Source organism: Ambystoma mexicanum, chromosome 2p (genome assembly GCF_040938575.1).
Source record: "Ambystoma mexicanum isolate Mex_15411 chromosome 2p, UKY_AmexF1_1, whole genome shotgun sequence".
Taxonomy (NCBI): domain Eukaryota; kingdom Metazoa; phylum Chordata; class Amphibia; order Caudata; family Ambystomatidae; genus Ambystoma; species Ambystoma mexicanum.
In genome coordinates this window covers 643,190,251-643,214,923 of record NC_090923.1, presented here as the reverse complement: position 1 = coordinate 643,214,923, position 24,673 = coordinate 643,190,251, and the positions used below count along the sequence as shown (strand labels likewise).

The 24,673-nt window shown below is 47.0% G+C and overlaps 1 protein-coding gene across 5 annotated transcripts in view; it reads right to left on the bottom strand.

Annotated features, from left to right (window-relative positions):
• The window catches only part of RNF123 (ring finger protein 123), a 3,033,138-nt gene that overhangs the window by 569,503 nt on the left and 2,438,962 nt on the right, over positions 1 to 24,673 (bottom strand). For all 5 annotated transcript variants that reach the window (XM_069644183.1, XM_069644184.1, XM_069644185.1 and 2 more), the window contains exon 35: positions 4,936 to 5,020. In XM_069644183.1, coding sequence (XP_069500284.1) covers positions 4,936 to 5,020 — 85 coding nt within the window. The remainder of the gene's footprint in view (positions 1 to 4,935; positions 5,021 to 24,673) is intronic.

Genomic DNA, 24,673 nt, shown 5'->3' with positions numbered 1-24,673 from the left:
ATAGTTGGTTATCTTTTTTGTCATGGTGACAGTTTGATGCCAGGTGTGAGTTGGATTTAGGGAGGGCTTTGAGGTGGGTTTTTATTTTTTCTTGAAGGGTGTTTATCATAGCATTTTGTATGTTGTTACACCATGCTTCATCCTTCACTGTTTCTTGGGTGTTTGTTGGCAGGGACGCCAGTTCTTTATAGATAGCTAACAGTTCCTTTGACTCGGACTTAGCATTGGCTATTCTGAAGTTGTATGACAACAATTTGGCTATGGTGATATCATTTTTGTACTGTGAGGCAAGTGTTTTGTATGCCTCTAGAGAAGTGTGAGATGGGTGGGATTTCGAAAGTCGTGAGGGCCAGGTTCTTCTTGGCTCTTAGGTCTAGTAACTCTTGTGTAAACCACGAGTTGGAGTGTTTCTTATTTTTTGCTTTTTCCTTCATTAGCGGAAACAATGGTGTCCAGGGCTGTTTTTATGGTAGTGTTGTAAAGGTCTACCAACTCTACAGGGTCTGAGGTGACAGGGGCTTTAGTGCTGGGGATGCGTTAAGGAAGGGATTAGCCTTTCCTTGGTGAGGAGCCTGGAAGATCTAGCCATAGCTGGGGGTACTGGTTTGGTAGGTATGGGCTTGATTTCCGTGGGTATGTGGAAGCGTACGAGGTGGTGGTCGGTCCTTCACTATATATATTGGCTCCGACATCATATCCGGCAACGGGCACATAGAGGCATTGGGCAGAGCTGACATAGAGCCTCGGAAACGTTTCACAAGAGCAGATATCATAAATGAGGACTCTGTGGGAGAAAAGGAGTCCATTATAATCCAAGGACTTAAAACCTCTACAAGGACACATCAGTTTTCACCCAAACAAGGATGGCTCAATTGAACAGCAGGTCAGGAAGCTTAGACTGAACACGGAGGACGAACCCGGTTGTCCTCATAAAGAAATGTTGTTAAAAGACAGCATCCATCGCAATGCCACACAGTCTGCCATATCCAGATCAGACTGCAAAATGCATTCTGTAGCTTCTTTACTATCTTCCATCAAAGAGGTAAACCTATCTGCAATTTCTCAGCCACCTCAGAGATAACACTCTACAGAGTATGCATTTCCTTCGGCAATGTGCAGGTGGCATTCCCTGCTCTCAAAGCCAGCCTGCCAGAAGTGAAGACCTTGCATCCCCTAGCATTCAGTTTCTTGCTCTCCCTCTGTCTGGGGGCCAAAAGAGAAACATGGTCAACTTTGAACCCACAGTGGAGAACTGCACTACCAGGTTCTCAGATGCGATAAACAAAACCTTGGATCCAAAGAAGCTGGAAGGTGCTTCTTATAAAGATCCCAGTTCTCAGCTGGGGCAGAAGACGATTTCTGCCAAAAGGCCCAGACACGTGCAGTGAAAGCTGGATTGAAGGGGAGAAGTGGTCAATACAAAGACCCTGCTTCAGGATGTCAGTCAGGTCAAACTGCCCCAGACTTTGTAGGAGAAAACAACCCCAAAGGTGCAGAGCCATAGCAATTTCCTTCTAGAAAGAACCATGAGGTTTGCAATAGGCTGAAATGTGCATGTAGTCTAGCTCCACAAAGGTTTCCAACCCACTGGTATCTTGCAAATTGAGCCCAGCTCAGGAAGACCTTCACCCTGGCCATGGAAATCTTTGGAAAACTCTCCACCTCACCGTAATCTAAGCGCCCCTTCCCATAAGGGTTGGGGCTAAGCCCAAAGATCTGGCCCATCTTTGAAATAAATTGACTTCGGGAATCTGGACTGTACTCCAGAGAGGTGGTGTATTAGATCTGTCGAAGCAGGTGCCTCTGCTTCAAATCCCACGGGCTGAGCTGATTGGTGCTGGAAGGGAGCCGTCTAAACTGGAGTGCCAAAACTAAGCCAGCGGAGATGAGGCTGCAGACCAAAGATCTGCCTCTTCCAGCTTCAAAATCGCAGTGGTCCATGGCTCCACCATCTGAGCAGAGCCTGAAGATTCAGTGCCAGGGCCCTTGCTCCACCGCCTGAGCTGAGACTGTAAAGTTGGTGATGAGACCTTGGCAAAGATGTGAAGTGCCTGACGTCTGAAATCCTCCCATTAGCTCTAGAACACAGGAGCTAATGGGGTGGTGATTCCTCTGAGGTGCCATCAGTGTTGATGGAGTGGAAGTGCCGACTCCTTTTTCTGGAAAACGACAATGAGTGATGCTATGAGCTCTCACTGACATAGATGCACCTCTTTATATGCTGCTGCTTCTAGTCCCTCATGGCAGATTCCAAACAGGGCTTCTCTTCAGACAGATCCATGCCCAAAACTTAAACCTTCCAAAGGCCATGCATTATTTTTCGGATATTCACATTAGGAGGGTAGATCTTTCACATGTCTTGGATGGCAAGTTCACACTCATTGAAAGTCTCCAAGGCTTACAAAGGGACAAGTCTGAAAGGTCTGGGTACCATGCCCGCCGGGTACAATTTGATTAGCACTTTTTCTGTCTCCTGAGCACCAATGAAATGAATCAGTAGGAACTTGCAAAGGAGATCAAATGTTCAATTGACAGTCAGTGCATCCTCCATGGCTCACCTCAGGAGAGAAGCTCTGGATCAGAAGAACCTGCCCTTCCTGTTCGGTCTGGAAGCAAACAGGTGTACAAAAGGAGTCCACCAGAAGGAGAAGAAACCCTGCTGGCGCACTTGCCAATTCATTTGGAAATTCTTGGTGTAGAAGCTCTCCAATTCGACCAATTTCTGCAGTGATGCTTCAGATTCCTGTGTTATCCACAGGGGTGTCAGAACCTGTCACAGACGTTAACACATAGGAGGAATGATTATGCTTCAATTTCTGTGTGGGGTTAGCGTGCACAGGCATCAGGGTCTGGATGTGTAGCCTGTTCTGAGTAGGCATACTTGGTTCCCAGGTGGAGGACCTCCTTGTCCCTGGGGACCCAGGGCATTTTTGACAAATAGGTTACCCATTAATGGAACGGGAATCCAAGGGACAACACATGGTCATCCTTGTTGGATGTATTCCCACTACTGGAGGCAGGTTTATCTAAAGGTTCTGTAATGCATTCTGAAGCTCCTTAAAACTATTTCAGTAAATACTTACCATAAAAGCCAGCAAATACAATACACATCAATAGAAACACAACAAAAACATCACCATAAGATTAAAATCCAGTGCGAACCATAAAAACACAAATAAGTGAAAAGATACAAATCTAGGTCTAGTATAGACAATTTTAGTCAATGAGGAGAGTCCTTGCTGGGTGAAGATACACTATCACTTCTGCCAATTTGTTGGGCAAGCAGAGGATCTATGTTCCAGCACAAGGGCTGATCCCAATCGTCAGGCAATATACCCTCTTTAACATAATATCTAGTTGGGACCTGGGACAGAAAGCTACAAGGCATAATGACAAGGCCTCTGCCACAGTATGTATACCAAGATTAATCAAAAGAAGCTTCAAGGAGCAAGTTGCAATAGAATGGACACACATCGGGGCAAAATGCAGCATATCTTCAGCGACATCTAAGCAAAATGGACAGGTCGAGTTGACATTATATTTCCACCTATTCCTCAAGGCGGCCAGGGGTAAAAGATCTATGCGAGCCTTGAGAAACAGGGTTTGCATTTGCTTGAGTTGCATTAGGTCAAAGTAGTCCTCGTACCACATAGAGAGCTTTAGGGACTGAAAAAATGATGAGGACCACTAAAACGAAGATAAATCACAGGGATAAAAGCCCTGCTGCCTCAAAAAAATTACTTTAATGTGCAACAAAGTACAAAAGACATTGAGTGAAGTCAACATTCTTTTTTATAGGAGAATCTATTATATATCATATAGAGCTGAAAAATAAACTGAGGCTCAGCTGTCACTACATTGCATTAAGAATAACAGTGAAGCATGGCTGACTTAAATTGACAACTATTAATACAGATCGCAGGGGAATTCACCCAGTAAAAAGTTCATAGGGTATTTGGACCCGTGGAGTTTAGTTTCTTGCACTGCAATTTACATCCATTTTGAATTACTATGTAGTTTCATCCCGCATCGAGCTTATACTTCCAGTTTGGCCTTGAGAACGACCCTCTGGTCTGGTCGAAAGACGTGTTGGCTGTATCAATTAAATGGATTCATTTGACACTAGCATAATATGTGGACTATATTTATTGTGATCAAGTATTAAGGTCTTAGCGCAAGACAGCACTACTTATGCTTTTTTCACTATGAGGGTGTTGGCTCAGGGAGACCACACGTGCTGATACTTGCACCAATTAGACCACGTAATCATAATTATTAGGACAAGCGCACACCGCACTGTTATTCCCTGAATCAGTACTTTAAATTGACAACTCTTGTTTTTCTATGCAGCAGTCTGCCTACCAGTTTCCTTTTTTAGTTTTTTCCTATTGACATACTCAGCGCTCTAACAGTACACAAAACAGCTTAAATGCCATTTTGTGGAATTATTTTTGAAAAAAGAAATTAAGGAAAGCAAATCAGTGACCAAAACCTATTTGTACACACTCATACACCTAATTAAAACAAATTCTGAGATCCCATTCACAGGAAGAGCTTATGAAAATGAATGAAGATCCCATGTTAGAGAAATATTTCTGATGGGTTCTTTGATGCTTTCGAGTCCAGGCAGTCTAGAGCCATTAGTGGAAATATAAATATGAGTGCATGGCACATTTGCAAATGAAGCAAACTAAAATCTACAATTAAAGTGATCTATTTTAACTATTCTTTGCCCATAAATCATTAACAAGCTCATACTAGCCTGAAATTACCTTTCAGTTTCTGATAAAGTCTCACTTGTGTACGGATGGAAAGGATTGTATTACTTCCACATAAATTTACTTCAGAGCATAAAAAAACACTGTCCAAAGAACATGCATGAAAAGCAATTCAAACTAAGCAACCTAATACAAAATAAGGGGCACACCCACTTACCAATGTTCTTCGCTGTCTACCAAAAGACGTACCAATATCCCAGTCACAGCAACAAGAATTGGGTAGTGATCGACGCTCTCCAAACCTAAGCAAGAAAAGGCACATTTGTGTTACAAGATAAACAATAGCACAAATATTACCATCCTATAAATTGCCAATTGTTGCAACACAGTTGCAGAAACATACGCATTACTCATTAAAGTGACTCTTGTAACGATAGTCCTTTGTCTCCCTTTCTACAGCCTCATCAGATAGACCGGCTTCGTGAGAATAGGGCAAAAGATACTTGGCATAGCATATACGATTAAAAAAAATAAATGGGAGACTTTCATGTCTGTGTGACTGCAAGATGTGCCCCTCTGAATCTGCTGAATTCAGGCACCTCAGTTCCTCTGTAATCCAGACATACCAAAAAACAAAAATAGTCTTTTCATAGATTGGTTTAGAAGGAGGAAGGGCAAGAACAAATGACCCACATTAGCCATCCACCAGATATAACATTACCCCAGTGAAGTAATTTGTTCTTTGAACGAATGACGTCCTCCCACGCATTCCTCATAAACCTACCACAGCAGTAGCCTGACAAAGATAGGAGGTAGGAGGAGAGCGATGGCCATTCTTAGAGCAGGTATTTGTGGAGAAATACGCACCCAAATCAGGTGTCCTGGCGCTCAGAGTCCAAGCAGTATTGTTTAGCAAAAGTATGGACAATGGCCCAAGTAACAACCTGGCAAATGTTAAGAACAGGGACACTTCTTTGAAGAACTGACTTGAACAAAAACCCTCTAGTGGAGTGTGCATGCAGTCCCGCACATACCTCTTTTTGGGCTAACTTGAAGCCTTTGGAAATGTACAGAATAATCCATCTCAATTGTTTTTCTTTTGGCACGGCTGTGCCCATCCTAGGACTCTCACATGCCATAACAAGGAAGTAACTTCAATTACTTTATTTCTCTATGTATGCACACAGTGGGCTGTCCTTTGCTCTTCTGTGCTTGCCTAAAGCACAAAGATAGTGTCAGGGGATTGCACCATAAACAGACCATAGGTATTATTTGATGAAATCTATAATTCCAGAAACACCTACGCCTCTGAAATATTTCCTTATTTCCCAGGATGTACAGTCAATTTATATACCCCGCCCCTCAGTACTTACAAACAACAGGAGTCAGTGTTTAATCAAATTCCCTTTATATTATCGCTCCACTCATGATTACTTCCCCTTCACTTCATACTTGCATATGCATTTCTTTTGGCTGTCTCCCAGACAGATGGGCACCCTCTAACAGACCGGTTCAATTCTCCCCCTCAGAACAAGTGGGCATTATTCAGTAAGATTGGATACGTTTTTCCCAACATACTGTATGTTACCTCTTCCACTGAAGGAGGCCTGGGCCTTTAAATCCTGGAAGGCCTCACTTACAATGATCTGTTAATAATCCATCAATGGGTTCAAAAGGAGAGCAAGCTATTCCATTTCCTTCATGTTGTTCTCAATTCTGCTTTCTCTCCTTCTTCCTCTGCACCAGTCAGTGAGCGAGTGGGTGTTTGACCTTTTTTTAGACAGAAACCACTCCCGCTTTTGAGGTGTAAATAATATTTCTAATCTAATTGGTCAATGTATGTGATTGGACAGAGTTATTAAAGTAACATCACATTAGCTCTACCCCTTCATAGCCATTGGGCATATTAATGAAGAGGGCAGTCTAATGGGAGTAACTTCTAAACCCAGTTTCCCTCCCATTTGATGCAATGTCATTTTAGAGATTTCTTGCGTTAAACAATGTAACAATTTGATATAGTAAATTCCATACATGTACTAATGTTACTAATAGATTCAGTAGATTTAATTCTCTGGTGAAATTAAATAATGCATTTTTAATCTTAGTAGGATAAATGGTTGATGACTTGCATATTTTGGCTTATAACCTACTTATACTTTTCAGTATAAATAATTTTTCTTTCCCAACTTAACGGCTTGTCTAACCTGGACGCTGAGACATATGAATCAATGGCATGCGTCCCATTTCTGCGCATCAAAATAACGAAAAAAATGGTTTTGGAATCAACCGACCATTTCCAGTTGAATATTTTTCTTAAAAAACTAGCTCGATACAACCTTTTGTCGCCAAGTTATCACTGCAAATATTAATTCAATGTAAGTCCCTAAGGTTTTTTTTAAATACAAACTGTTAAATGGGATCTGCAATTGAGTCTGTCAATAACAGAGCATCTGGTGTCTGTGCTGTTAGTTCAGAGCTGGAGGTATTTATGACTTCAGAGGACTGGCTGTAGTAAAGTCTTTTATAGTATAAGTTCTTGGGGTTGATGACTTTATTCCTGCCCCACTTGGAGTACTTTCCAGGGCCTGGAGGAACTTAGATAAGACATTCTGTTTTCCCCAGATGGCATATTCCTTCCTTCAGGAGAGGCCTGGGAGATTGAAATATCAGATTGGATAAAACAGAACTAGTGGTCTGGCTGATTCCTTTGTGTTCTTAAGATTTTAAGCTCAAGCACATTAGCAGATGCAGGGTGTAAAGTCCTTCTGGCCAGTCAGCACAACAGTGACAGATTCAATTAAGACCCATTAGCATAGTAGCGTCATATTCCGTAAAAGCATTGCCAAATCCCTATTTTTTCCATTTAGAACAGCAGTGATGTATTTCATTATGCCCAGTTAGCACAGCAGTGCTGTATGGTTTTATTCTTGGATAGGACAGAAAGGCTGGATTCTTTTATTCTAATTTGGGCAGTCCAGCTCTGTCTACATCTTGATCCCTAACAGTATAATATTTCATTGCTCTTTCATGATATCTGTATCCACTAACAGTGTTTTCTTTAATGAATCATAGAAGCAGGTCTCATGAAATGCCTCTTCCACCACGATCCCAGGATTATAATTTACAAAAATGGCTCTCTCTTTACGTGTGCACATGCACACACATGGACACACACACCCACATTGACCTATCGCTGCTTGGGGCCTCTATTACCTCAAGACCTTCCTCTTTGCCTCTGCTTTCTCTTCTCCTCTCCCCTGATGATCTCTTGGCTGAAACTGCACTGGTTACCTGGCTACCCTCTGATCTCGGGCCAAGTCCCCTCCCCGCCAGCTGCACACCTGCACTGCCCCCTTGCAACCCTTGCACTTGGGGACTGTTTCTGTATCCCTACAGCCCATACTGGCACTTGGCACCTGATGTCTGCATTTACCCTTGCACTTGCCACCAGCTGGCCGCACTTTTATTTATTGTTTTATTTATTTTACTGTTATTCTATCTACTGCACTGCCCCCCCCAAATGTTTCCCATTCGCCCCCTCCCCTGCGCTTGCGCGATCTCAAGTCACCTGGCCCAGTAGGGTTGCTGTCTCTGTCTTCCCTCCGTTTCCCCTCCCTTGCCTCATCGCGCCTTGAAACACTTGTGTATAGGCGCGTTATAAATGCCTTATATCATAACACTTGGATTTATTTGCAGGATCTGCCTTCCTTGGACCTAATTCCAGAGACAGTTATTAGATTTATGGTTCAGCCTCAAATTAATTCCAAATCCTTGAGAAGGCATACATCAGTCCTCTACTTGTTTTGCTGGGGGTTGGTGGATGGAAATCACATATGGCCTCTAGGCCCAACGCTGGTGTTTCATTCAGAAATGTAGCATTTAAAAGTCTCACTTCTTCATGTGGCAATACAAAAGAAAACACAGCAACACTATAAAAATGCATTTGCAGACCAAAGTTGTGTCCAAGACAAATCCTTAATGTCTGTGCATGCTTCAGAATACAGAATCTTAATCCTGCACAGGAATAAACACAGCAAGGCCCACATTCATTTTTCCTTCTGTCGCATTCAATTATGTGCTTTAAATATTAGATTAAGCAGTTTAGTAAAGTTGCAGGATAATTTCTGAACTTGGAAATATTAATCTTGAGCTTTGCAAGTTATGTTTTGATTTTAGGGGGCTGCAAACCGGACACATTTTCCTGCAATTTTGTTTCAAATGCTGTTTGCATGCCACCGCTCACATGTTTGTTCTGAAAATGGTGCATTGCTCTGCATCTTGTCTTTGAATTAGATTTCCCTATAGGACATACATAAGCAATAAACAATTGACCCTCTTTTCTTCACTTAGTCTACAGATGTAGAAACTCAAGACCCTCTAACGGTTGAAACAATGCACACTCTCTCCTTGGAGGAACAAGGGGATGGGTCAAAGACTGGTAATTGAATCTTCTGAATAAAATGAAAATCTGATACTATCTTTGGAAAAAAGGAAGGTTCTATTCTCAAAGCATCTTTTGATGGGGAGCACGACCAATAAGGAGGGTTCACTGAAAGAGCCTGTAAATGACTTGCTCTCCTGGCTGATGTTATTTGACTAAGAAAACAGCTTTTAAACTGCACCAAGCACAGACTATTTTCCAATGGAAGATGTAGTTTGCCTTGGTAGCTGTCCTGCTTGCAGCGAGGACAGAGGGCGAACCCTATTTTTCAACCTTTCAAGAACCAGACATGGAGATGGAGAAATTACTTACCGTAATGTTCTTTGTAGGGATTGTTTTCCGACACATTCCTCATCAGACAGATATCCCTTCCAGCATCAGCTGCTCGGAAAACACCCCGACTCAGCCGTTGATCCGTCTTGGCTTGATGCGCCAGTTGTCCACTGTGGACACAACGTTGGTCGTCATACATAAACTGCAACACTATGTCCCTGTACCCAAGTTCTCCCCATCCCCCCGTCCCCTGAGCTCAGCCGCTGCGGAGGAAGACTAGACAATCCGGCTAAAACAGCTGCAACTGATAGGAAAAAGAATACATAATGTGTTTTTTTGTTGTATTGAGGAACAGGACTGTAGAACAAATGCAGCACCCAACAATAAGTCAACAATATCCTTGAAACAAGAGGTCACCTCTTTCTCCCAATAAAGTAGTAGTCATCGACTGCAGTCACTTTCATAGCAGGGTTGGAGGGGAGGGTGATGAGGAATCTGCTGGAAAAGAATCCATAGAAAGAACATTACGCCAAGTAATTTCTCCTTCAATGGATTGCTTCCCCCCCCCCGCAAATTCCTCATCAGATAAGACTCCCCAAGCAGTATGGGTGATGGTGGTGGTATTAAAGACTTTTAAAGAAGGACATTTTGCAAAACCGCTCTCCCAAATCGAGCGTCAGATCCACAGGCTACATCCAGGCAGTAGTGCTTGATAAAGGTATGCAGCGAGGACCAGGATGCCGCCCGGCAAACATCCCTCACTAGTACTCTCCTTTGCAAGCCCGAAGAGGCAGCCACCCCTCACGAGGAGTGGGCTCTGATGTCCAGAGGTAGTTCCTTCCCTGCATTGTGGTAGCATTCCAAAATGCAAAGCGTGATCCACCGCGAGATGGTTTGCTTTCTAAACTGCCAAACATTTTCTGGCCACGGAGAAGGCTACAAACAGCTGGTCCACCTTCCTAAACTGTGCCGTCCTGGCAACATGGAAACAAAGCCTTTTTCGGGTTTAGTCTATGGAACCGCTCCTCCTCCTTGCGAGGGTGTGGTGGCAGGTAAAAACAGGAAGATGAATGACCTGGTACAGGTGAAATTCCAGTACCACTTTGAACAAATTACTGAGTCTTACTTTCAGGGGAAACGTTCTCCCGAAAGAACCGAAGAAAAGGAGGCTTGCATGACAAGGCCTGCAGCTCACTGACCCATCTGGCCAACGTGATGGCCAGTAAGAACGTGGTCTTCAAAGCGAGCAAAGGAGAAATTACTCACTGTAATGACCTTTCTATGGATTCTTCTTCCGCAGATTCCTCATCTTGATAGATATCCATCATCCAGCTCTACGGTTCGGAAACTTTTCTACAGGGGGTGTAGTGGACCTCGATTCGGCCGTTGATAGTCGATTGGTCTTGTCCAGTTCTCAATCGTCGGCTCAGGAAGTGATGTCAGGCATTATATATATCTATATATATACATATATATATAGCACGTCACTACGCCCCATGCTTCAGCCCCCCCCCCACGTTTGAACTCTGCAGAAGAAAGAAAACACAGGAGGAGGCTAATCAGCCATTAAAAAACTTCAACAAGGATACATGCCAACAGGGTGATCCCCCCACAACGATTGAAAAAAATTGTTTCTACTTTTCAAAAAAAAAAGTTTAAAAAAAAATGTATGAGACAGAAGCAGTGATCCAAGAGCCATCACCAGATGACTTCTCATTTGGACAGAAGTGACGAGCCAAAGAACTTTCTGAGCGCGGATGGATGGGAGGGTCTATGAGGAATCTGCGGGAGAAAAATCCTTGGAAAGATCATTGCGGTGAGTTATTTCTCCGTCAATGGATTGCTTTTCTCCCGCAGAATCCTCATCTTGATAGACTCCCCAAGCAGTTAGAATAACGGAGGAGGGCAGAAAGATTTAAACCAGTAGATTCTACAGAACCACCCTGCCAAACCTTGCACCAGATCCCCGTGCAACATCCAAGGCATAGTGCTTGGTGAATGTATGCAAGGATGACCAAGTGGCTGCTCTCCATATATCCCTAACAGGAACCCCTCTCTGGACAGCTGCATAGGCTGAAACCCCTCTGGTTGAGTGGGCCCTGATACCCGCTGGAAGCTCCTTGCCTGCCGATTGGTAACACTCGGATATGCACAACATAATCCAATGTGACAGGGTTTGTTTAGTGATGGCAAGAACTTTTCTAGACAAGGAATGGGCCACAAACAACTGGTCTGATTTTCTAAACTCGGATATTCGAGCAACATGGAAACTTAACGCTCTCGTGGTCAAGGCGGTGGAACCGCTCCTTCGCTTTCGACGGATGTGAAGATGCAAAGAACATGAGTTCATAGACTCAAACGGAGCCACCATCAAGTAGGTCAAAACCAGATTAAGATCCCAATCTGAGGCAACAAATGGGGTTGGCAGAAACTTGTTGAGAAGGCCCTTCAGGAACTGGGCCATGACCGGAATATTAAGAAAGGAACCTTGGTCTGGGGACCTCTTGACCATATGCAGGGCTGCCAAATACCCTTTGGCTGTGGCAACCTGAAGGCCTGAATGGCCAGTGACAGAAAGAACTCCATCACTGTGGTGGTGGGGCAAGAGATAGTGTCAGTCTCACGTTCCCCGCACAACGCCTCAAATCTTCTGCACACCACCCTGCTTGTTGAGGTAGTGAATGGCCACTGTGTTGTCTGTCATGACGAGGTAATGCTTCCCTCTGAGAGATGGGGCAAAAGCCCTCAGGGCTAACATGATGGCCTACAAATGTCATGATTCCTGCCCCTCATGTCCTCTCCATCCCTCCAAAGACCCACTTGGAGTCAGACTTGGCGCTTGTGGCACCAGATTCACTCACTCCCATAGGATAACATTGGGGATTGGACTTGTAGTGCATTGATGGGGACAAGATGGATGCCCCCACATATTTCAGTTCCCAGAACTGCATGTGCAGTCTAGTCTTTTGGGTGTGGTTCAGCCCAGAGAAACCTGGGATACCCAGAGACCATTTAAGCCACGCCCAGGCTGAGAAACATGCTTTGTGTTTTCTGCACCTGCAGCGTGACACTCATCGTGTTCGGATCGGTCTCCAGTAGGCCTGCATCTTTCTTCTGCGCTCAGCTCCTGCAAGAACAAGAACACCATCAGGAACAGCCTTACCTTGCGGCGCTTCTGCCCATCGTTCATCGCTTCTTCTGTTCTGCGGGCATCTTCGGCGGTGTCATTCCCATCCCGGCACGCCGCTTCCTAAGGAAAAGGGAAAAGAACAGAAAAAAGGCATTAGTAAGCATTCAGCAAATCTTCGCTTATTTTTAAAGACTGTACGAGCTTCAAACGCTGAATCCCAGCGCACTGGGGGAACTCTGTCTCCAGAACTTGTCATCCATCTGCAAGCTGGAAAAGACACTCCAGGTTAGCGTGGAAACATCTAGAGGCGCAGCATACCGCGCTTACTCACCGCATTTCTTCTTCATAACCGGCATCCATGCTGAAAACGTCGCAGCACCTAAAAGACACAGAAAAAGAACTCAGTTCAATACAAATATGAAAGGGTCGCATCGTGCTCTCACTCCCCGGACGCCGGCCATCATCTAAGGAAGGAAGTTAGAGAACTGTTCAAAAGACTCATTATACTTACCTGTCGTACTCTTGCCAGTGAAGTAACTAGGCAGCAACGAGCCCGCATCAATCAACGCACCCCTGCGCTGAAAGCAGGATGGAGAGCACACTTTCCAAGAAAACAAGGCCTAGTCTCCAGTCGAGTAGACTCCTGCCAACCGTCCACCAAACGGTGCATCGTGGGAGGGGAAAAGCAAAGCGGCTTAGAGGGCAGGAGTGCTGCTGCTGTTTGGTGGCCTCTAGGAGGCCCCTCTGCCTCTTACGGGACGCAAGAAGTGCCTCTGCCCTTGCCTGGCTTGCGGGAGCTGCACCTTCCTGCAGTGGGATACGTAATGTCTATAGCCTCTACCCCCGGAAGCAAAGCTGAAGGTAGGTGTGGCTGGCTGTGCCGCTACGCCCAATGATTTAGAAGCCAATTTGGATTCCTTACATTTCTCCTAGGATTCGTCTGCCTTCTGTGAATATTAGTGAATAGAATTGTGAATATTAGCATGTCCGCACCTAGCTAGAATTGTGAATATTAGCATGTCCACACTTAGCCAGAATTGTAAACATTGGACTGCGTCGCGTCTGGACAGAGTTGTGAATGATGGCATGTCCACACTTAGCTAGAGTTGTGAATATTGGGATGTCCACACCTGGCTAGAATTGTGAATGTTAGCATGTCCACACTTAGATAGAATTATGAATGTCGGCATGTCCACGCTTGGATAGAATTGTGAATGTCGGCATGTCCATGCTTGGATAGAATGGTAACATTAGCCTGCGTCGCATCTAGATAGGTTTTGATTGAAGGATAGCATGCCCGCGCCTAGATGAAACTCGAATGTTAGCATGTGCCACACTTAGAACTGTGAACACCAACCTGCACCACTCCTAGATAACATTATGAATGTTAGCATGCCCACACCTAGATAGAACTGTGAACATTGGCCTGCGCCGCTTCTAGATAGGACTGTGATCACTTAGAGAAAACTGTGGATATTAGCATGCTTAAGGTCAGGAAACCTACTAACCAATATAACCTCAAACTCTGCATACTTATCTCACACAACCATCTCTCGCACCACAAGCTGCACACACTTCACAACACTGCAACAACACATAAGCCGGAGCAAGAGCACATGCGGACTGACACCGATCCAATACCTGCACCAAAGCTCAGTATCTGGTGTATACCGAGCTGAAGCTGCCAACAGAACACCACTCCTCTCACTATACTACTCCCTCTTCACCTTACTAACCCATCCCACCTTATCATTTACAGGTCTGCCAGAGCACCTGGGGACCAATTCCGTTGGTGACGGTGCGCGGTACAAGTACCTTTAACATTTAACATTCTGTCTGAAAAGCATGTCACCTTCAAAAGGCATGTCCAGCAGTCTGTTTTGAACATTCGGCGATAAGCCAGAAGTTTTTAGATAGGCTTGGCGTCGCATTACTACTGCTGAAACCACTGCTCTGCCAACGCAATCCGCTAGAACCAGGCCCTGTTTGCAATGACTGCTTGGTTGCCTACTTCCCATCCTCCACCAGCTGTAAAAATCTGTCCTGCATGGCGCCCTCAGGGGCGTATTCAGCAGCGTGTTCCACAGCCTTCCATAAACCAAAGGAGTACTGGGCGAATACACAGGCTATGTTTGTGGTTTTGAGGTGAACATCTGTCCGGCCAATGTGTCCGACTTCTTCCCCTCTCAGTCTGTAGGCAGATGGGCAGTGGATGCCGCAGGTATGGTGGAAATAGTGGCAGCCTGTATAACCAACCCTTCTGGGGAGGGGTGTGTGGCGAGGAAAGAAGGGTCTGCTCTTACTGGTCTACACTTCGCTATAAAAATGGGATTCACAGGGGGAATAGTACAAGAGTGCTGCCATAAAGAGGCTTAAGGGTCCGCAATGGCTGGGTTGAATGGCATGTCATGCTCAACTATGGGACCCTCTTCCAAAATGTGAGTGAGCTCATAGCCCTGAAGAGGTGCAGTGGACGCCTGTAACCCAAGGTTATCAACAGCCCTGTGAACCAGATCCCTGAACTTGATGTTATCATGGGAATAGGGCTGGTATTGTTGTAACTCAAGGTCTGGGGAAGTATCCAGACCACTGGCGTATTGTAGACCCTGAGCTAGGGCCAATAAATCGTCCTGGCCGTCAAAAAAGGCGACGCTGCCAGCTCCTGTATAAACGGGGGGGGGGGTCGACCAGATCCTCTGGGTCATCTACACCAAATATGGATTGCATCGAGTTGAAGAAACCCGATCTTGAACCGTCGCCGACTGTCGGCGCTGAGAGCTTGAGAATAGGTTTCCAAGACAAACCTCTCCATGCCAAAGGTTCTTTCGGCGCTGAGGGTCGTGCGGATGACCAATGGGCGTTGTGGGACTCAGCCTTCCAGCGACTTATGCCTGGTAGGTGTGATGCCCGAAGGCATTTTTGACATCGACTATGTCGACGGAGTGGCAGGCTTGGGGTCGGGAGCACTGAGCGCTGCTTTGCCATCAAAACTTGCTTGTCGGGGGCCAGAGCAGCAGCTTGTTGCTTAAACATATCAAGCATGGACGTTTCAAACCTTTCACACACTTCCCCAGTAGTCGGCCCCACCAAGGGCTTACCTCTTTCTGATGACGCGCTGGCCTTGCGTCGATGGCTTTGGTGCCACTTCTTCCGCAAGGAAGACTAGGAATGGCTCCTAGAGTGGGACTGTTTCTTAGTCTTCTTGCAATGTCATTCCTTCCCTTAGTCGGAGGTGGGCTCCTGAGTCTCGGCCTCCGAAGACCAGATGAAGGACCGCACCAGAGATTTGGTGACCGATCAGCCCAAAACCAGACTTAGGCTGCATCTTAGCGCACAAAGTGCAGGCTTCCGTGTCGTGACCAACACCTAGGCACCACAGACACATGTCATGGGGGGGTCGGTTACGAACATTTTGGCTTTTCAATTGCAGCATCGCTTGAAGCCCGAAACCCTGTGAGACGACATTGCGTCAAGGTTTTCTGAGAAAACGTACAAACTAGGTACAAAAAAAAACATCGAGTACAGTCCTGCCGTGTTCATGATGCAGCGTGCATGCACGCTGGAAAAAGGAACTGGAGCATGGGGTGTAGCGACATGCTATATATACGTTCCCTGACGTCACTTCCGGAGCCACTGATTGAGAGACGGACAAGACAGATAGACGGCCCTGTCGAAAAGATTCCTAACAGCTGAGCTGGATGATGGATATCTATCAAGATGAGGAATCGGCGGGAGAAAAGCAATCCATTGAACGTATGGACATGAATTCAGAGGCTCACATGGAGCCGCCATAAGAAAGGTTAGAACCAAATTAAGGTCCCAGTCTGGAACAACAAAGGGAACAGGTGAAAACATATTCACAAGGCTCTTCAGGAATTGGGCCATAATCAGAATCGTAAATAAATATCCCTGATCCCGAGACCTTTTGAACACAGAAAACGCAGACACGTATCCTGAAGTGACCTGAAGGCCTGACATGGCCAGTGACAGAAGGAACTCCATCACTGCAGTGGTGGGGCAAGAGATAGGGTCAATCTTGTGTCCCCTGCACAACACCTCAAATCTTCTGCACACATACAACAATCTTCTTGACTGTCTACATGCAGCCAGCAGCAGCTTCCGAGAGGTCCAAGTCATCGTACCTCATCCTCTCTAGAGCAACGCATGTAGGTTGAGGGAGTCCAGGTTTGGGTGGAGCACCCAACCTTCCGACTGGGATAGGAGATCCAGTCGACGAGAGAACTAGAGAGGTGCGCAGATGGCCAAGTCCAGGAACTCTGAGTACCACATGTTCAGGTAGTGCATGTCCACCATATTGTCAGACATAATCAGGGCATGCTTCCAATTCAGAGAGGGCATGAGCGCCTTCATGGCCAACCTGATTGCTCGCAACTCCAGCCTGAGGTGACATTTGGCCTCCATTGCCGACCAAAGGCCGCTCACCTGTAAATCCTTGCAGTGAGCGCCCCAACCTTCCAAGAACTTATCTGTGAATACCCTAGCATGAGGGCACGAAGGCCAGAAAGGTGCCCCCGCAAACATGTTATCACTGTTGGCCCACCAAGAAAGATCGTTGGCCACAGACCTGGACTGTATGAGAAGTGCCTTAATACTGGGACCACTGACCCCTGCCTGGCCTCTGGCACCACAAAAATGCAGGAGGCCTTGAGACCTAAGAGACGGAGGAAGGAGGCCACTGGCAAGGCATTGTAGCTCTTAAACAGCTGGCCCATCTGACACTAGCAACTATCCTCAGTGGGTGGGTGGGAAGACTGCTCTGATAAAATGGGGCTTTTGTGCTGGTGTCGGATGGAACTTCTGCAAGTTTAGGGAGAAGCCCAGCCTGTGGAGTAGCGAGCAGGTAACCTCAAGATGGGACACTTGCTGTAACGCTCACCTTGGCTCTGCGGGGGTATCCGGAACCTCTGCGGAGCACGGTTTCCTGGATTACTTCCTCCGGGATGGTGGGTCTATGGAAGCAAGGATGAGAGATATAATGAGCTTTGGGTGGATCTGACCCCTAACAGCTCCCAGAACACTACCCCTATACCCTGCTGTCACCCTCCCTTTGAGTGTGCATGTGCTCACCTTTGTTATATGTAAAGAAGGCTCTCCCTCCTGCTTGTTGATTCACAGCAGGGGCACGTAAGTCCCTTGAAATCAGTTCCTTCACTGACTCCGTTTAGCCCAGACCTTTCTAGCTTGGAATGTCCCTGAGGAGATAATCCCACGTAGTTAAGGCAACTAGTGCAGCCCTTAATCCACTGTTCTTTTAAGTAATGAGTTCTTAGAGTTCTTGGCTCTATGTCTCTTGCGTAACGTGTGTCCTCTTGTTCTTTTCCCAGGAGGGCGCAGAGTGGATGAAATTGGTGAGTGAATGCCGGACCGGAGCAGCTGTGTTGAAGAGGGGCCGCCGGCGCTGCAGAGCTGATGATGGTAGGTATGGAGCTGCTGAGCCGTGAGGACCCAATGAAGAGGAGGGGCCGCCGGCGCTGCAGAGCGGGCTGCTGAAACCGGGCGGGCCAGATGTGATGAGGGGCCGCCGGCGCTGTGGAGTGGATGTCAGGTAGGTGCGAAGCTGCTGAAGCCGTGCGGGCCTGATGTGAAGAAGGGCCGCCAACGCAGGGAAGCACAAGACTGCAGGCAATTCTGAATGTTCACGGCCAGGATCGCATTGAAGAGGGCTCCGGACAGTGGTGAGCGTCCGCTGATGGAAACCGAAACAACGCGAAGCGTGGATTCCTGTTTGGGTGTGGCTTATATAGCCAGCCACACCCGAAGTTCTATAACAACTAGTCTATTGCTTCTACTGCTTAGGCAATCCACTTCCTCCTCCATGTCGAGTTATTCATGTGTGGATGGGCGGAACTGGTTCCAGGTGCGCCATGCCATGGTCCAACTGAGTTTCTTCTTATGTTTGATTAACTGAGTTTGTGTAAACCTATAAGGGTGTACACCCTGTGTGTATGAAAGGGCTACTGACTTGGTGGGAATGGAATCATCTAAGGTGGAGGTCGTGACAGTACTCCCCCCCCCCCCCTGAAGGCCCCCCAAAAGGTGGAAGTCCCGGGTCCAGGTTTGGTTGGGTGTGCCTGATGGAATTTTCTTACAACCGGGGGACATGGACGTGTTCGCTAGGTTCCCATGATGCGTCCTGTGGGCCATACCCTTTCCATCCAACTAAGTAATACAATTGGGATTTAACAATCTTTAAGTCTAGTATGTTTCTGACCTCAAATTCTAATTCCCCGTCTACCTCTATTGGAGCCGTGGGAACTTGTAACCGAGTGCTTGGGTGGACTGGTTTTAGGAGGGATATATGGAACACCGGGTGGATTTGCATATTAGCTGGTAGTGTTAATTTAACCGCTACCGGATTAATAAGCGATTCGATAATGTATGCACCTAAATACTGTGGGCGAAATGTTCTGGATCTCTTCATTGGAACATGTTTTGAGGCTAACCATACTGCATCCCTGACATGGTAAGTTGGTACTGCCTTTCGGTGTTCATCTGCAAATTTCTTCTGTGTTTCTTTCGCCTTAGTCATCTGTTCAGTAGCTTCTTTGAATGCCTGCTTGATGTTTGTGTGTTGGGTTTTAACCGCAGGCATCTCCAGTTCTTCGGGTGGATCAAAGACGGAAGTTCGTGAATGGCGTCCATACAGAACATAAAATTGACTTTGTCCAGTAGCAGAGTGTTGTGAATTATTGCAGGCATATTCTGCGATCCATAGAACGTCCCTCCAGGTTTTCTGACTGATGAAGTAAGCACCGGAGGTAATGCTCAAGTGTCTGGTTGGTGCGTTCCGTTTGGCCATCGGTTTGAGGGTGGTGGCTTGTGGATAGCCGCACGTCTACTTGGGCCAACTCGCAACATTTGCACCAGAACTTGGAAATGAATGGACTCCAACTATCTGATATTAAGACAGACGGGAAGCCATGTAGCCGGACTATGTGTTCTAGGAAGGTCTTGGCTAAAGTGAGTGCAGTAGGCAACCCTTTTAGGGGAGTAAAATGAGCCATTTTCGAGAATAAATCCATTACGACCAATATGGTGTTGTACCCCTCACTAGGAGGTAAGTCGGTAATGAAATCTAGGGACAAGGTATGCCATGCTGTAGGTGGTACAGCTAACGGGTGTAAGAGTCCAGCTGGTTTCTGTTTCTGCGATTTGTTCTGCGCACAGATCCCACATGCAAGTACAAATTGGATAACGTCTTTTCGCCACGTAGGCCACCAGTACGTCTTTCGGACCTTTGCCAAGGTTTTTGCTTTCCCCGGGTGTCCTTCCAATAAGGCTTCATGATAAGCGTTGATGATCTTTCCCCTTTGCGCCTCAGTTGGGATGTATATCCGTTCCCGGAAACATGGTAAGCCATCTCGTATTGTATGTTGGCCGCTCTTGGTAGCCCATGCCTGCAATTCTTCTCCACTCATGCTGCGCAGTATCTCTGATTTTAAAGCATTAAGGGGGGTGGTGACGGTGGTGCCTAGAATCTTGTTTTCAGCTATTATAGCGATTGGTTCTGTTTTCTCATAAGCTGTGTCTTCGGAACCCAATCGTGACAACTTATCGGCTTTGCCGTTGCGTACTCCTGGACAGTACGTGATGACGTAATCGTATTCTGCAAAAAACAATGCCCATCGAAGTTGGCGTGATGATTGGGCCTTTACCGTTCTGAGATATTGTAGATTACGATGGTCGGTAATGACAGTGACCGTATGTCGGGCTCCCAAGAGATAGTGCCTCCATTCCTGGAAAGCAGCTTTGATTGCAAGGAGTTCTTTATCGGTAATTGCATAGTTCTTTTCGGCTGGAGTGAACTTCTTTGACCAGAATGCTACTGGGTGTAACTGGCCATTATCAGGGTCTTTTTGAGAGAGGACTGCACCCATGGCAGTGCTGGAGGCATCGGTTTCTACTATGTAGGGAAGGTCAGGTTCTGGGTGACATAACACCAGAGCTGAAGTAAACTTCGACTTCAAGGCCTGGAAAGCGGTCTCCACTTCCACGGGCCACTCAACATCTGTTCTTCCGTAGTAGGGAAGTAATGGGATGGACTGTTTGAGAAAAGCCTGGTATGAAGTGGCGGTAGAAGTTTGCAAAGCCGAGAAAGCTCTGAATTCCCTTGATGGAGGTGGGAGACGGCCAATTGGATATAGCTTCCACTTTCCCTTTGTCCATTCTGATTCCCTGGGGGGCAAGGATGAAGCCCAAGACCTCCACTTCTGATACATGAAAGGAACATTTTTCCAGTTTAGCGTAGAGTTGATGATGTCTCAACCTGTCCAAGAGGGCCCGTACATGGTTGACATGTTCCAATTCGTTGTTGGAATACACCAGGATATCGTCGATATACATCATGGCACAAACGTCCAGCAGATCCCTCAGCACATCGTTCATGAAGCTCTGGAAGGCGACCGGGGCATTGCAAAGCCCAAAGGGCATTACCTGCTATTCATAAAGCCCATATTTTGTTGGGAATGCCGTCTTCCATTCATCCCCGCTTTTAATCCATACCAGATGATAAACTCCCCGTAGGTCCAGTTTCGTGTAGATCCGTGTATCTTTCACCTGGTCTAGTAGTTCTGGAATGAGTGGCAACGGGTAGTGAAACTTAATTGTTACTTGGTTCAACAACCTGCAATCGATGCAGGCCCTAAGATCCCCCTCCTTCTTTGGGACGAAGAAGAGAGGTGATGCTGCCGGGGATTTTGAGGGTCGGATAAAACCGTTTGCCAGATATTGCTCCAGATATGCATTTAGTGGGTGTTTTCTTGTTCCGTCAGTGCGTAAATATGACTACAAGGGACCTGAGCATCTGGAATGAGATCTATCTGACAGTCGTACGCCCGGTGCCGCGGTAGTGTATTAGCCTGTTCTTTTTGGAAGACATCTTGGTAATCAGCATATACTTGAGGTAGAACGCCTAATGCACCAAGCACCTTTTTTTCTCTGGAAATACCTTGTTTTTTGTAGCATGAAACAGCACAATCCATAGAGAAAGTCATCCGCTTAGCTCACCAGTCGATTTGTGGGTTATGAGCCTCTAACCATGGAATCCCCAGAATCACTCCAAACTGCGGAGCGCTTATTGGGTCAAAGGCAATGTCTTCTTTGTGGCCATCCTGACAAAGGAGTGTTACGACTTCAGTGGGGTGAGTAACAGGTCCAGAGGATAACTGGGTGCCGTCTACCGCCGTAACACGTTCCGATGTTGCCTTTGGATGTGCGAGAAGACCAACTCTGCTGGCCAGGTTCTGATCAATATAGTTACCTGCTGCCCCGCTATCTATATATGCCTCGAGGGCATGTAGCCGCGTGGGCTGCTGTTGCCTGATCAGAACTACTGGGACGGTGAGATGCGAGGTCAGTGATTCCTTCCCTTTGCTTGACAAACGGACCTCTACATTTGCCGGGCCCTGGAGTTTTCCGAGTCAGACTTGGTTTCTTCTGGTTCTATTGCTCCTATAATCTTCCTGGGTGGCTTTACCGGGCAATCCTGTAAGAAATGTCCTGCTTTACCGCAATACAAACAAAGCTGCTGTTGTCGTCTTTTCTCTCGTTCAGCCTTAGTCAGTGGACCCCATACCTCACCAATCTGCATGGGCTCTGGTTGACTCTCAGGCATGCAAGTTTGCTGTTCCCTGGGGCGTACAAACAGTGCTCTTCCTTCTGATCGTGCTCGGTCAGACTTCCTATCCTGTAGTCTATGGTCAAGCCGTGCCACAAGGTCAATAAGTTCTGCACAATCTTCAGGTGGGTCCACGACTTGGGCCAAGACATCTTTTAGTTCCCCTCGCAATCCTCTCTGAAAGAGGGTGGTTCTTTTTCCTCTGGCCACCAACCTGTTGAACGTGGCTATGTAGGTTAACAAGTCATGATTTCCTTAGCGCAATGATAAGAGCTTGTTGTGTAACGCTTCACCCTTGGTGTGACGGGCGAACAACTTTTCCAGCTCTCGTTGGAAACCTGCAAAATTACGCAACAGAGGGTTGTCCCGAGTCACCAAACGAATAGACCAATCCGCTGCCCTGTCCCTCCCCCCCAAGTAGGACAAGACAAAAGCCACTCGTGCCTGTTCATTGGGGAAGGCCCCTGGTCTGCACAGAAAATGCAAACAGCACTGGTTCATGAAAACGCCAAACTTATTTGGGTCCCTGGAAAATCGTTCAGGTGGGGCTAAAGGTACTGTCCCTGGGAGAACCACCTGCACCGGGGCCGGCAAAGGCATGACGGATGGTTGGTTACTAGGTAGCGGAGCTTGTCCAGCTTGGTGCTGCAACACCTGTCGTGTTAACTCCTTGGTGCGATCTCTATTTACAACCAATTCTCTCTGCAAGGCATTTGTTTTCTGCCGAGCGGCGTGGACCTCGGCTCTCAATTCGCCCAATAACAACGCCATCTGATCAGTATCGGAGGTCTCCATGATACCCAGGCAGAGCTTTCAAAATTGGCTTCGCGTTCTGTAACGCTCACCTTGGCTCTGCGGGGGTATCCGGAACCTCTGCGGAACACGGTTTCCTGGATTACTTCCTCCGGGATGGTGGGTCTATGGAAGCAAGGATGAGAGATATAATGAGCTTTGGGTGGATCTGACCCCTAACAGCTCCCAGAACACTACCCCTATACCCTGCCACTGTTATCACCCTCCCTTTGAGTGTGCATGTGCTCACCTTTGTTATATGTAAAGAAGGCTCTCCGTCCTGCTTGTTGATTCACAGCAGGGGCGCATAAGTCCCTTGAAATCAGTTCCTTCACTGACTCTGTTTAGACCAGACCTTTCTAGCTTGGAATGTCTCTGCGGATATAATCCCATGTAGTTAAGGCAACTAGTGCAGCCCTTAATCCACTGTTCTTTTAAGTAATGAGTTCTTAGAGTTCTTGGCACTATGTCTTGCATAACGTATGTCCTCTTGTTCTTTTCACAGGAGGGCGCAGAGTGGATGAATTTGGTGAGTGAATGCCAGACCGGAGCAGCTGTGTTGAAGAGGGGCCGCCGGCGCTGCAGAGCTGATGAGGGTAGGTATGGAGCTGCTGAGCCGTGAGGACCCGATGAAGAGGAGGGGCCGCCGGCGCTGCGGAGCTGGCTGCTGAAGCCGGGCGGGCCCGATGTGATGAGGGGCCGCCCGCGCTGTGGAGTGTATGATAGGTATGAAGCTGCTGGAGCCGCGCGGGCCTGATGTGAAGAGGGGCCGCCGAGGCGGCGAAGCCTAGGACTGCATGCAACTCTGAATGTTCACGGCCAGGATCGCAATGAAGAGGGCTCCGGACACCGGTGAGCGCCCGCTGATGGAAACAGAAACAAGGCGAAGCGTGGATTCCTGTTTGGGTGTGGCTTATATAGCCAGCCACACCCAAAGTTCTATAACAACTAGTCTGTTGTTTCTACTTCTTAGGCAATACATTTCCTCCTCCATGTCGAGTTATTCATGTGTGGATGGGCGGAACTGGTTCCAGGTGCGTCATGCCCTGGTCCAACTGAGTTTCTTCTTATGTTTGATGAACTGAGTTTGTGTAAACCTATAAGGGTGTACACCCTGTGTGTATGAAAGAGCTACTGACTTGGTGGGAACAGAATCATCTAAGGTGGTGGTTATGACACTTGCTCCTTTGACTGCTCCACAGATTAGCCAGTCGTCTAGGTATGGGAACACATGGACACCGGACTGCCTGAGGTGAGCCACCACTACCGCCATGAGCTTGGTGAAGACCCTCAGGGGGAGGTCAACCCAAAGGGGAGCACCTTGAACTGGTAATGCATGTCCCCTATGAGGAATCTCAGGAATTTCCTGTGCTTCTGATGGACCGGCACATGAAAATCTGCATCCTGTAGATCTATCAACACCAGCCAGTCCTGAGAGCATGGAGAATTTCTCTCAACGTCACCATCTTGTCTTGTTCAGGGCCCTGTGGTCCAAGATGGTACCAGAAAATACTCAGAATACCAGCCCGATCCTGTAACGCTCACCTGACTCCCACGGAGGCGCTGGCCTGGTTCGCGCTGCTGTGACCTCTTCTAAGGTGATGCGCAGGGTTCGGAAGACGGACTGGACCGGGCCCCCAAATCTGGCTTGTCTGGCTCGCAGAAGTATCCTTCTGTAGGCG